This window comes from Dendroctonus ponderosae, unplaced genomic scaffold (genome assembly GCF_020466585.1).
Source record: "Dendroctonus ponderosae isolate FM_Combo_2020 unplaced genomic scaffold, Dpon_F_20191213v2 Dpon_F_20191213_1, whole genome shotgun sequence".
Lineage (NCBI taxonomy): Eukaryota > Metazoa > Arthropoda > Insecta > Coleoptera > Curculionidae > Dendroctonus > Dendroctonus ponderosae.
In genome coordinates this window covers 55,121,655-55,134,493 of record NW_026017110.1, presented here as the reverse complement: position 1 = coordinate 55,134,493, position 12,839 = coordinate 55,121,655, and the positions used below count along the sequence as shown (strand labels likewise).

General features: G+C 32.1%; 2 protein-coding genes and 1 long non-coding RNA gene across 5 annotated transcripts in view; 1 reads left to right on the top strand and 2 right to left on the bottom strand.

Moving 5' to 3' along the window:
* The window catches only part of LOC109537920 (tyrosine-protein phosphatase 99A), a 298,832-nt gene that overhangs the window by 87,587 nt on the left and 198,406 nt on the right, over positions 1-12,839 (top strand). The window lies entirely within an intron of this gene.
* On the bottom strand, positions 3,508-5,497 carry LOC125502653. Its single transcript, XR_007280422.1, has 3 exons — positions 5,456-5,497; positions 3,749-4,010; positions 3,508-3,691 (listed from the first exon to the last, which is right to left on the bottom strand). It is a non-coding gene; the product is annotated as an uncharacterized LOC125502653 (long non-coding RNA).
* Positions 11,037-12,638, bottom strand: LOC109537922. The gene is made up of 3 exons (XM_019904887.2): positions 12,165-12,638; positions 11,997-12,104; positions 11,037-11,849 (listed from the first exon to the last, which is right to left on the bottom strand). Exons 1-3 carry the CDS (start codon positions 12,350-12,352, stop codon positions 11,723-11,725), a joined length of 423 nt encoding a protein of 140 aa, XP_019760446.1. The 5' UTR covers positions 12,353-12,638; the 3' UTR covers positions 11,037-11,722.

The window sequence follows — 12,839 nt, the reverse complement described above, 5'->3', positions numbered from 1 at the left end:
ATGTTGTTTTCGAAAATGGAACAAATCGCTATACAAGACCTCTTTAATTTAGAATGTAATTCACAGAAGAAAACACTAATAAATCCAACAAATTACCGTCCAAGACAATAGAAAATGTAATTTACACAAAAACGAGACTTGATTTACATGTTTGCTGTTACGTTCGTATTAAAACAATAAATTGAATTAACGTAATCAGTATCCAAAAATTTTCTCGTTGTTCCTCGTCTCTTAAATATTACATGCAACAATATAATACAAGTCAACAATATCTAAAAGCGATCTGCCGGGGAAAATGTAAAGCCAAACTTACCAAAGCGGCCGGTATCATGTCACCTGGAAAAAAAATGTTTAGTTTACAGGAAATAATTCTCCATTGATATTGGGATGAAGCTCCACTGAAATTGGAGTATAAGAAAGCCGTGAAATATCTGGTCGCTTTCCAAAGACCTCCGTCAGTTCGAGCTAAGTGTTTTGAAAAATGCCTACATTTTTCCGGACACCCTGTTTATTAAGGATCTATCTTACCAGGTTTCTGCACGCTGGGGCCCCATCCTGAACCATTTCCGTATCGGCTGGGATTCACTTGCACCAAAAGTTCACTTTAGATAAACCCATCAAAACACTCGAATATTTGCGAGTTTTTCAAGAAAATCTGTCGAATTGTACATTACAAACATAACCATGTCGTCCCTTTGTCGTTTTACTTGTCTGAATGATTAACATTTTTTTCTATTGAGAAATCCTATGTAGCCGCAAATAAACACCCGACAAAAATAAACAGTGAAAGATGAAAAACTCAGATCAGGCGCGCAATAAGCATTTTATGCTCAATGAAAACAGGATTTTTTCGGAATGTGGTAAATTTTTGAACAATTCTCAACCTTTCAATTTTTTTGCGACTCATGCGCGCATCGTCGGTTTTAGGGGAGAGTGTTGTACATTAAGACATTTTCTCATTTGTATTTGTACCTTACTATGCAAGGTAACTTTCACTTATTTGGTACTATTAAGGTTGTTTGCAAAGTTTGCAAATCAAAATAACAATTTTTATTTAAATGAAAATGCACGAAACGTACAGAATTTTAAAAACCGCATACAACTTAATTTTATTAATGGTAAAAACAGATATAAATTGTGCGTTCTTTGCTCTAAAGTAGCTCCAATTAATCTTATACATGTTTGATGGCTTAAATCAAGTGAAAATAAACCAAGGTTTGGGTTAGTTTGGGTTAGACAAAATGTACACGTTAAGATATTAATAAAGTTTTGGCTAATTCTCCCCGCGGAAAATTAAAAAAATCCACTTGTAAAGTAAAACTTTTCATGTGCAGGAGAATCGTGCTTTAGAATATCCGTGAAATAAAACGGGTGCTACATTTTTACGGGCCTCACTAAACCTTTCGGTAATTTGGTTTTCACGTAATACCAATCTTATCGCACCGGATTTAGAACTAAAGCTGAGTATAGGTTTGCTAAAACTCCATGATATAGGATAAATGAGCAGAATAGATCCCTTTCTGGTCAGCTTATGCTCTACCAATGAATGAATCTATACGATGAATTGCTCTCTTGTTCGCTTGTTAAACATATGAGAGAAAACTATTACTGATTCGCAAACGATTTTTAACGAACAATGCTTCTTCATTGGACTGGAGAAAATGAAGGCAGTAAAGGAAATAAAGGTGTGACCGGCATGAAAATGTATAGTTGACAAAAACTGAAAAGTACGTGAAAATTTAAATGAGCAAAAGACTGTAGGGTAAAAAAACTGAGATATTTCAAAATACTTTAAATCAATCATAATATTTTAATTGAAGGGTTGCAATTTTTGGGTAATAATAAGTTTATTTAGTAAGGGTAGAACTTGAGCTAAAGGTGCTAAGCAAATGAAATTATAATGAGATCGATTTATGCAAATTCGTAATTGAGTATTATTACAGATTATGTCGTATTTTTCAAACGACTTTTAACTAAACTCTCCGGATTTGTCAAACGAGCTTTAAATGTTTAAAACTTCACTTCCTTTTAAATTTCAAGATATTCATAAAATAATTATATGACTACGCTATCAACTTATATGCATAAAAAAAATAATCTTTATTTCTTATCGACCCAATCTGTCTTTCTGCTCTTGTGTAGACTTATATGAATTTAATATTTTTTTACGGTCGCTATATAGCTTGGATCGTGCACTGTGTAAATTAATTAATACTCATTTCCGTATTTATTAAAAACCATCAAAGTGGCGAAAACACGCAAAACATGGACATTTTCATTGGAGACTATTTAACTAACAAACACACGCGATGTCTTGAACATTGTAAAATACACTTTTATTCATCAATAGTACCGCGACCTGTAATGAAAGCTTTGTCAGTTTGCAATTATGCATTATTATCATTTCCTGGATTATTTAATTCATCATTATTTCAGTTGCCAGAAAATCAATATTTTGTTTATAGAATATCTTGTGAAATATATCATTTTGTGTAACTACATGTGATCTCAATTTGAAACTAGTTTAATGTATTTATTTAAATTTAAGGTATATTTAAAAATATTCACATATTTTCATAACAAAGTAAGCATTAAAGGTTGAAATATTTTTCAGTTTATTGAAAGTCGTTTTAGGTGAATTTGGAAAGTACAACATAACAATCCAAATGGAAAATCAAAATGTACATTAAATCGATGAAAATATTAGACTCATACCATTAGTTCCTTTGAAAAATATATGTCAAAAATATAAAATATTGGCAGCATCCCAGTGAAATTAATGTTTCTGTTGCTGCCGAAAAAGGAAAGAATATTTCCTTCTTTGGATTCTCAAAAAACAGAAACAGACGCTATGGAATTATCATCGATTTTAACATCAGTGTGTACAAGCATTTGCAGTATTTTTTATTCACCAAATATTGCATTATTTGTTTGTATTGATTATAATTCTAATTATCTAAATTGACGAGAAGTCTAATTATTTGAAAACCGTATATGCTTTGTTTGGCTGAAAAACTTTTCGTTCTGATTGGGTACCTGTAACATGAGTGAGAGTAGTGAGCATTTTAAATTTACGCACCTTGAATATATTGCAGATATTAATAACAGATTGTCTTGGATCAGAAGTAGATATTATTTCTCAATGTAAAACCTATGTAATTAACAGAAGCAACTTTTTCTAACCGTCGACGGAAAGAATTATTAAATTATTCACATTCCAGTGCAATAAATGAAAGTAGCACATGCTTTCCTAAGTGCTAATGTGAAAGAAAAATACTGTTTTTCCATATAATATGTTGGGGAATAATGGAAAATAGACTTGAAATGAAGCAAACACCTTCTTTTGTTTCAGTGGCCATCCGAAAACTATCCTCAACGGATTGGTTGAGACATATAGTTAACATTAATAGAGATATGAGGAAAACCCCAAATATTTCTCAAAAGCTATACGTAATATCTTCATTAAATAAATGTTCGCGCGGGAATTATAAATGACCAAATAGACCCTTTATTTATAAAAGAACATTTACTCGGACGTATATACTTTATATAATTGCAACTTACAACACACCCTTAAATAAATATATCTAGCAATTTTTAATTTAATACATTTCACTATGTTCCCGCAAACAGTTGTAAAATGTTGGTTAGTTTCGACCAAAGATATAGATAGCCGAACTTATACTAAATACTGAAATAAAAGGAAATACTAAAATATTTATAAAAATGTGTAATGTGTAGAACTTACAGATAAATCAGATATATGTCAATCCATCTTTTACTGTACTAAGTTTTAATCATTGATTATATAACATAAAACATACTTATGTTGTTTTTCATCAAGAGTCAGAAATTCGAATAATGACTTGCTACCGGAATGTCCGTTTATTTGTCATTGGATATAAATTTTCCAAATTTGCTGGATGCGAGAGGACTTAGATGATACTGATTTAACTTCAGTCATCCGCTGAAGGTAGCTAGCTAAATGTTGATCGACACTTCCATGATATCTTAAAAAGTGCATATTTTGTTAAATATCTTCGAACCAGTAGAACATAAATATAAGTACATCGTTTGTTAATAAACCAGTAAACCCCAAACATATAAGTCAACAATCAGTACAGGTAAATATCTACTTATTTGCAATACTCAATTTCAAAAATAATATTTATTTTATATACATATTTTTTATATGCATATTTTTACTGAATACAAAACTTTCATTTTCACATATTGAACGGTATTTATTGGCCCATTTAACTACACTGTATTCGAGAAGCTAGTAAAATATTCGAAATTTTCCATGCAAAATGACGTGCTCAAATTAAATATGTACGCACGGTTATTGCATGCAATTTTTTTAAATAGTTTGTGTTATCTTGAGATTTTCGTGTTGAAATAGTCACTAATTTGTTACGTTTTCTTATCCTTGCAACTTCACTTAAATTTGGTACTGAAATCATCTTGTTTCTCACCGTATATATCGTAATTATAACACCTTTATTAAAGATATGTACTTTCACTTTGAAACTCAATCGTCTCCTTTCTACAGTAACTTAATTCGTTTCCATTGAAGTTTGCACATAAAGATTATACGTTTTTAACGGATTATTCACATGCGTTTCTGTTATTGCTTGCTCGATCTTATTTTGGTTTTTATTACACATTCCCCCATTAAGATATTCAGCATAATTCACAGTTAGTCTTACTCGGGAAAAGTGAAGCGATTAAATTTAATTATTCCTAAGTAAACGGTTAGTTATTTTCGACAAAACTGTTGCCATCAGTTACGGTTATGAATTTCAAACACCTTGATGGAAATAATGAACTAAATTGAACTTTATATAGATGCTCCCCTCGGTTCTAGAAACCCTCTTCCGTCAACCTTAGACAGATTTCTTTTAATACACGGAAAGTAATAACATTAATTAGTGAAAGAAGCAGTTGGCAAAACGGTATTTTTATTGATTCTTTTAGAAAGCAAAAATTCTAGTAGCTGATTCTGAACCAACCAATTAAATTAATTTTGTTGCTATTTAAATAATCTTTAGTATCAGGAGAATAAGAGGCAAATTTATGAAAGTTTCAAGTTAATAGTGTTCTTATGGTCTTCAAAAGGAGAATAGTAAACGACGAATGATATAAATGATAATCGAATGAAGATATAAAGATATGAAGGAAATTTCGTTAGTGTTTAAATTCTGATTTATTTTCCTGACGTGTATTTGTTATGATATTCTTATCTTTCCTGGGTCTCAGTCAAAGTGTGAAGTAAAAACGTTTCGGCGAGACAACAGCGCAATCATCAGATTTAAAATTTACACAAACTACAAACACCAATTCATAATTAAGATATGTTGTACAAAAAACTATAATTTAAAAAGTGTTAAAACATTCATCAGTTTTTGAGGGAAAAAAATTCTTCCTTAGAGAGCAAAACACTGGAAAAACTTACCTCGTGATTGGTAAAAATCAACGTTCTTTTAGATCTTTGCCTTCTTGAAGCCTTAAATTTGTCTGAATTATTTTCTACATTTGCTAGAGTGGTATGCATGTATTGCGATAAGCAGAAATAGTTGTAATTTTTCACCAGTGTACTGGGTGTTCCATACTTATGGAATTCCATACTTAAGTTAGTATTTAAATGCATCTGATTCGACCGAAATAGTTTCGGCACTTCACGTTAAATGAGGATTAGCGAGTCTTGGGTAAAGAGGGTGAAAGCTTTAAGCACTTAAGAGAAATCTTTCGACAATTAAGTGACTCAAAACTTAAGGAAGGTACTTCCATTGGACTTCAAATAAGAAAACTTATTAATGTGAGGGCCCCTGAGTGAAATGACTATTCCAATTTAAACAGCGCGAGTCGAATGTGACAGTTTTAATTCAATTTACCCCATGCTACCCAAGTGCATTTAATTAATAGGAAATTAAAGCGCAGATATGTAATTAAGCATTATTATCATTTAAGTTCGCTTATGATGATTATAAACTGATGTTAAGCGAAGCCAAACAACGTGGATTACCGAATGTTTGCTGAGCAAAATTTCGGTAATTAATAAAAGTTGAACAAGGCTCTGATTTTTGTTTCTTAAATACCACGCATAGAACAATTTCAAAACATTAAATCGTTCACACAACCTGAGCTGAGCTGCATTTGTCCGATTTCATTTCTAGAACTCTTATGAGGCTTACTTTTCAGACTACTTGATGAAATAGTGGTTGGCAGTCCAAATGTATTTGTTGCCGCTTTCAGTATTTGGAACATAATAACAAGAATTGGAACACCACTCAATGTTTCAAAAATGAAATTTTCCTTCAAAATTAAGCTTTTTTAAGAGTTTGGGCTGGTAAAAGAGACACTTGACCGAAAGCCTAGATACTTTAATATTGGCTGTCCACTAAAATTGCTAGATCTCAGTAACCGAGCGAAACGAAACCAACACCAATCAATCAACGAAAAGGATTTTTTGTGTGTTTGTATAAAAAGCATTTTTTCTCTAACGGTAGTTGCCCTTTCTGCGTAAATTCTCAAATACACTTTAAAACACTAAAAATATATAGAAGGGATTTACTTTTGATGATAATTGCTGTACAGTAACACCATTAACTGGTAACTTATAGTTAACAATCAGGGCGAAATCGAGTGTTGAACAGTTGCCGCTTTTATATATTGCTAATATTAATTAGGTAGCTCCATCTGTTGGATTTACTCAAATTTATTCACCAGCAAACTGGAATATCATCAAAGGAACATCAAAGACGCCGACAAAGTGCCGACAAAGTACCGCACAAAAGACGTTACTTTGACCGGCGTCGCGGTGCCTATATAAAATCAATACATTTTAAATAATTTTCCTATTCTTTAACAAACTGCTTCCAGTCTTCAGGTGTAAATGGTTTGGCGAAGGTTGCTCTTCATAAACCAGAGTCAATGTATTTCGTAAATTTCCTTTTTCCTCAAATGGTTGTTTCTTTCTTAACATCAGGTTTATTCAAATGTTGTGAAAACAAAATTAAAATTGCAAGTTTTGCTCTACATGTCATGGCGCTCGTCTGCCTAAAACCTATGTTTGATAAAATTAGTGGTTTTCACATGTGGTCACATTCTAGGAATAGGTCCGGAGGATAAATTGTTGGCACAGCTTGATCACACTTAGATAAAGGCCCAGATACCAAACTAAATACAGTACTCCAAAGAATAAGGTAGGTATTTCTAGGCTTGGTTACTAAAATTTTTGACAAGTTTACAAGTACGTAATATTCTGCGGTCCTCAAAAAGCAGATTTTGGTAATTGTTAGGGGTATGAGGCTTTGATCAACCTCGCCAAAAATGTGCTTTCCTCATAGATAATATTTTTATTAACAACTTTTCTTAGCGGTGTTTTAGCAGAAAATGCGGTTTTAGATCACTTTTCAAAGATCGAATTCCACTACTTCTCCATAATATTACGGAAAATTCTGGAAAACGAAATTTTTCATAAGATATCAATATACAAAATCTTATCCTCAAAAATTAATAAAGCCGTAAGGAATATTTCATGCCAGTTCAGGAAACGACATTATAAATTTTCGCAATTTTAAAATATATTTTTGCCGACTTTCTAATGGTTAAAAATCCTGGGGAAAGTGGTCTTTTTCGATATTTCAAACTTAATGCATAGTTATATTGATAATAGGCGAATACTTGTAATTTCTGAATACATTTCCACAACAATTATACATTTCCACAACAATTTGCGAATTGGACAATGTGCCGAAGCCATTGGGGGCAAGCGGTGTAAAATATTTTTACGATGACCACACTTTCGGTTATACCGGACGTATGTATCAACTTGCTTATTTTAAATAACACCCTATATATTATTACTTTTTTAAATTCTATTCCAAATCCTAAATATATTTTATGTAACATCCTATACCTAAGTCTAACTGTTTTTGATATATTTGAAATTTTATATGAAAAATGACAGTTGCAGACAATCGAAAAAAAAATTTTCCTATAACGGTATATGTGCTACTTAACTTGAGTCGCATTTCTTATTGAAAAAGACTTACTTTAATGGAATTTGAACGAAATTTTGATAAATATTAATACGAAATGTTTAAAAAATTAATTTCAAAATGACGTTGAGAAAACCGCCCAAAATCATTTTTTAAAATTGAAACTCCTATTTTTGATAATTTTGTCTGATTTAGTATTAAAAATAAGGGCAAGTTTGTGTACAGCACAAAGGGTGTTTGTGTATATGTTGTCTATTGCAAGTGTTTATATGGTAAATTATACACGAAATATATCTCGAATTTGGAGTGGATTCAAAAATGTAATACATATTGGATACATATATGTGTGGTCATATTAAAAATATTTTAGACCGCTTGTTTGCGACTTTGTTTGAAGCTTAATCTGTCTTTTGGTGAAACAATTTCCCAAGCTATTTTAGTGACCTTGCGTTCTCGAAATTTCCTTGAGACAGTTAAGATTCGAAAACGTAATCATTTACATTATTAATACTTTCTGAAGAAATTTGGACAACATTTCGGAGTTTTTCATTATAAGTAACTTGAACCTGGCTTTTACCACGGCGTTTTCCTTCACATTTTCCCCGTTGTCATGTTATTGTGCTTTCACCGGTTGCACAGGTAATTTAAAAGCTAAACAGCCACACTTCACAATTTCAATCTAACATTAAGTTTACCGTCAATACCGGATCGATTGCTAACGATTAGCTTTGTAAACTGTTAACGACCTTATTAAATTTATAAAGACGACAGGTAATAGTCAATTTAAAAACTGCAAATCCAAGAGTTATCCATCAATAAAATTTGCTGAATAAAACACAGTGAGCACCGAGTCTATATATTCCAAAGAATCCGAGCATTTGGGCCGAAAAAAAAAACAATAAATTTCGAAAACCCTGTCTGAATGTGAACAAAAGGGTTTATAAATTTATACGATTTGCGGCATTGATTTTAAAGCTAATTCCAGGAAAATTCTAAATAATGTGTGTCAGATATTTATGCTCAACTATCCCGCAAGGAATTAAAAGCCTAAGTGATGGAAGTTTTAAAACAGGATTTCCACTTAACGTATAAATTAAAATGGAACAAGTAATACATAATTCCAAATGTTTACGGTTTTAGTGCAAGCCGGTACATAAAGTTTAAACTGATATTTGTTATTTTATGGCGTTTCTGATTTGGTTAAATAAATTATCAATATGAGTTACTATATAGAGGCTGTTCAGAGAGGGTTTCTGTATAGGTGTCTAATTTTCTAACTTAAAAATATATCCTCGTAAGTATTTGAAATGCTGTTGACCATATTAGCTGAGTTGCAACTGGTTTATTAACTTCAAGCTATGTTTTATATATTGTATTTCCAATGTTTTGCAAATGGGATGTAACATTTTCTTCCCTCGAGACTAGATTTGATTTTTTCCATAGACCATCAAACTTGAAAATGCAATATTTTTTGGCAACTTATAGTTTTTTTTTCTATGAAGATCATCCTTAAAATTAAAACTTGATCCAAACCAAATCCGTTTGGTCATGAACTGGTCATGTACTATGTACCTGGTCATGAACGGGTACATGTACTACCCTATAAACAAAATCTTTGTGCTATAAACTTTTCAGCTTCAAAACTGAAACCAGGAAATATCATTTAAGCTAAAATGCTGAAATGCTGCGCAAAACATCAAAGTGGAAATATTCTTGAAATGTTTAAATTGAGACAGTTGCTTGTATCTTAAATATGCGCCGGGTGTTCCTTAAGAGCTTAGATTTTCTACGGGATTTTACTACTGTAGGAAATGTGTGAAATGAGCATAATACAAATGGTTGGAAATAAAGCCCGTCAGTACAAAAGCCATTAAATTGTGGACCAATATCAACATAACTTTAAAATTCTAATTGAGGAGAAATTAAAGATTTTAAGCGTGTTCACTTAATCGTGATTTTCTTCCATAAATAGAGGTATTTATTAATTTCTGGTTTTCCCAAGTTCGCGAAACTTTTTCAAGACACGTGAAAATTCCACAATGATAACGTATCCGACATTTGCTTAAAATAAATATTATGCGGATTTTGCTATAGCTCCTTTGCTGCGCTTATTGCAAAAACTGATATTAAGGCAAACAACAAAACTTTAGCAACTTGATTCAAAATACGAAATGTGAACCAGGGGTATAATATAATTCTTTATAGAAGAAACTTTCTAGGAGGTTAAAAAGTTGTTTAAAATTGTACTGGAATTAATTTTTACTTTGAAAACAATCGAGGTTCTTTGAGGAATTACGGTTGAAAGCTTTTGGTTAGTTATCAGGAAAAATCTGACTGTGAATGAGTGAAATTCCTATCGCATTTGGTTTACTACAATGAAAATCAACACATGATTGGCTAGTTTAACAACTCACAAGTTAGACGGAATATTACTGTACTTAGTACACGTAATTTTTTTTTTAAGTTTTATTAAATAATATCGCACAATATTCTATCCCGGAAGCGAGGTTTTCTTAAAACCATCTCTTGATAGAAATCATTGTTGGTTCGAGTTCCATAAACCTTAATATACTTGCATGCACATATAAGAAATTCTTATCTTTATGTAGTTTCATACAATATTGCTTCTTGCATTGCTGCAGTGGAAGAATAAATCCCGGGTTCAGTCTGAATGCGTGATTTCTGTATGCAGGGGATTGCAAACGCAACTTCGAACTTTTATCTATGCTTTCTAGAGGATTAGTTGAGCTTGGTCGTACTTTTACTGGGTCATTTTATGAATTTGTTCTACCGTTTCCTTAAATAAAACTGAGCTATGATTGAACGATGCAACTTGAAAATCATGCAAACCGGAAAGCATTACTGTGAAGAATATTTTTTTCGTTTTTAGTTTTTTATCAATTTTTGGATGGTTTGCAATCTTTAAATTTACTTAAGACCACAAGTTGGTATTAACCAGCAAATGTTGAGTTAGACCGCCACGTCTAACTTTTCTGCTCTAATTTAATTAATACATTGTTAAATTAATACAAATATAAGTAGATATGTCTATTTTCTCATAATTTTTACTTATTATACATCGTGATTCAATGTAACGAACATTAGTTACATATTTTCATATGATAGTTGAAATAACATGAAATAAAGATGCAATTCTTTTAAAATTTCATCAAAGGTAGATTCCTCAGTTTGTTTGAAGTTTGAGTTTTGAAGAGACTAAAACTAATAAAATTTAATAGATTATACATTTTTACATAATACATTTTTAAGCCATAACACACCTACCTACATATGCTATAAAATTCTGTAATGAAACAAAAACTAATTATACCGCGATTGCACGAAAGTAATTGGATTAAGTTCTGTGGTAAACAGCAAAGTTTCAAGAAGTTGATGTGTCTTTTTGAGCAATTTGAGCTTATCAATTATCCATTATGTTTACTTGCACAGCGAGAGAGTATCCCGACGCTCATTTTATCAACGCGTTTGAGATAGTAAATCAGCAGCTGTTTGGCTTGCAAAACTATGGCTTGTATATATTTAGAATGTTTTTGGGCTACTATCAAAACGACAGTACTTGGTTTCTTCCGAATTAATATTTACTTTTGAAAAATATTATCTCAACTACGTCTCAACTCAAGTCCGCGTGTTACAAATGAGAAGCGTAACAGTTAAATAATAGCAAAATACAGAAAAATAAAACTAAGCGATTTAATTGATCAACAATGAGAGCTGGAAATCTTAGAATCGGCGTCCAGAACTGCGGCTAATTCAAATTCCTCTGCAGGTAGGAAAGTCCATCCTAAAATGACATGCTCTAATGGTGTTGGCTGGAAGTCCCAGTTTCTTGAAATAACCATTTTAGTTAGTCGTTTGTATTGAACAATTTCTTAAAGTTTTAATACTAATGTATTCAATAGTTTCATGCCACATCTTAACGCTGCAGGCCTCCGTTATACTATTGAACTTACATAAATGCAATAAAATTCTCACCCTGATTGATAAAGAATTACTGTCGGGAATGGCGGGAGTTGTCTAGCAGTTTTCGGAAATTCATTATTCAGCAAATCTTTGTACTGCGCGAGCCTCAGCGAAGTTGTCCTGAAAAGCGAATTCAAAGCACTGTTCGGGAAAATTAAGCGAGATGCAATGCTTTTTTACCTTTGCGTGTAAATGCATATTGGCTCCAATGCATTGAAATCTATACCTAGCTGAAGTGTTAAAGATGGAGCGAAAATAGCCAGGCGCTTTTCCAAGTTATGAACTGGTTTACATACGTTCATCCGAGACAGTAACCCCTTATTCAGGGTTCTCTCTGATAAAACACGATCTACCTGCGATTGAAGCATTTTAAAGTCGGTGGTGAGAACGGATTGTGGCCTTTAAATTACTTTGTATTCTCAAAAAAAAATGATAAAATGAGCGGTTAATTTTGGCCCCTGTAACAGCTCTGATCGTCTGTCTAAATTTTTTGGTTATGTTTTAAACTGCAAAGTGCTCTAAGTAGGTACAGTGCAGTAATTTGCTCCGCAGGTCCGTAAGAATGTTTTTGGTATACATTCAATAAAATCTGTTGAAAGTTGGGAGAAAGGAAATTCTGATTGGAAATTTTCTTTGCGCTGTGAATAATTCCGATATTAAAATCCGTTAGTTTTGTTCTAATTTATAGATAGATATTAATAACACAGCTACAACAAACCATTTTCTTTTGGATCTGGTGTTGAGATTTTATATTCTGTAGCATTTTGACATGCTGAATTCAAATCCGCAGTCAGTTTGACCCTATCAGGTCAGGATCAAGGTGATTTCAACGTGAAATTGAGAAATAATCATTTA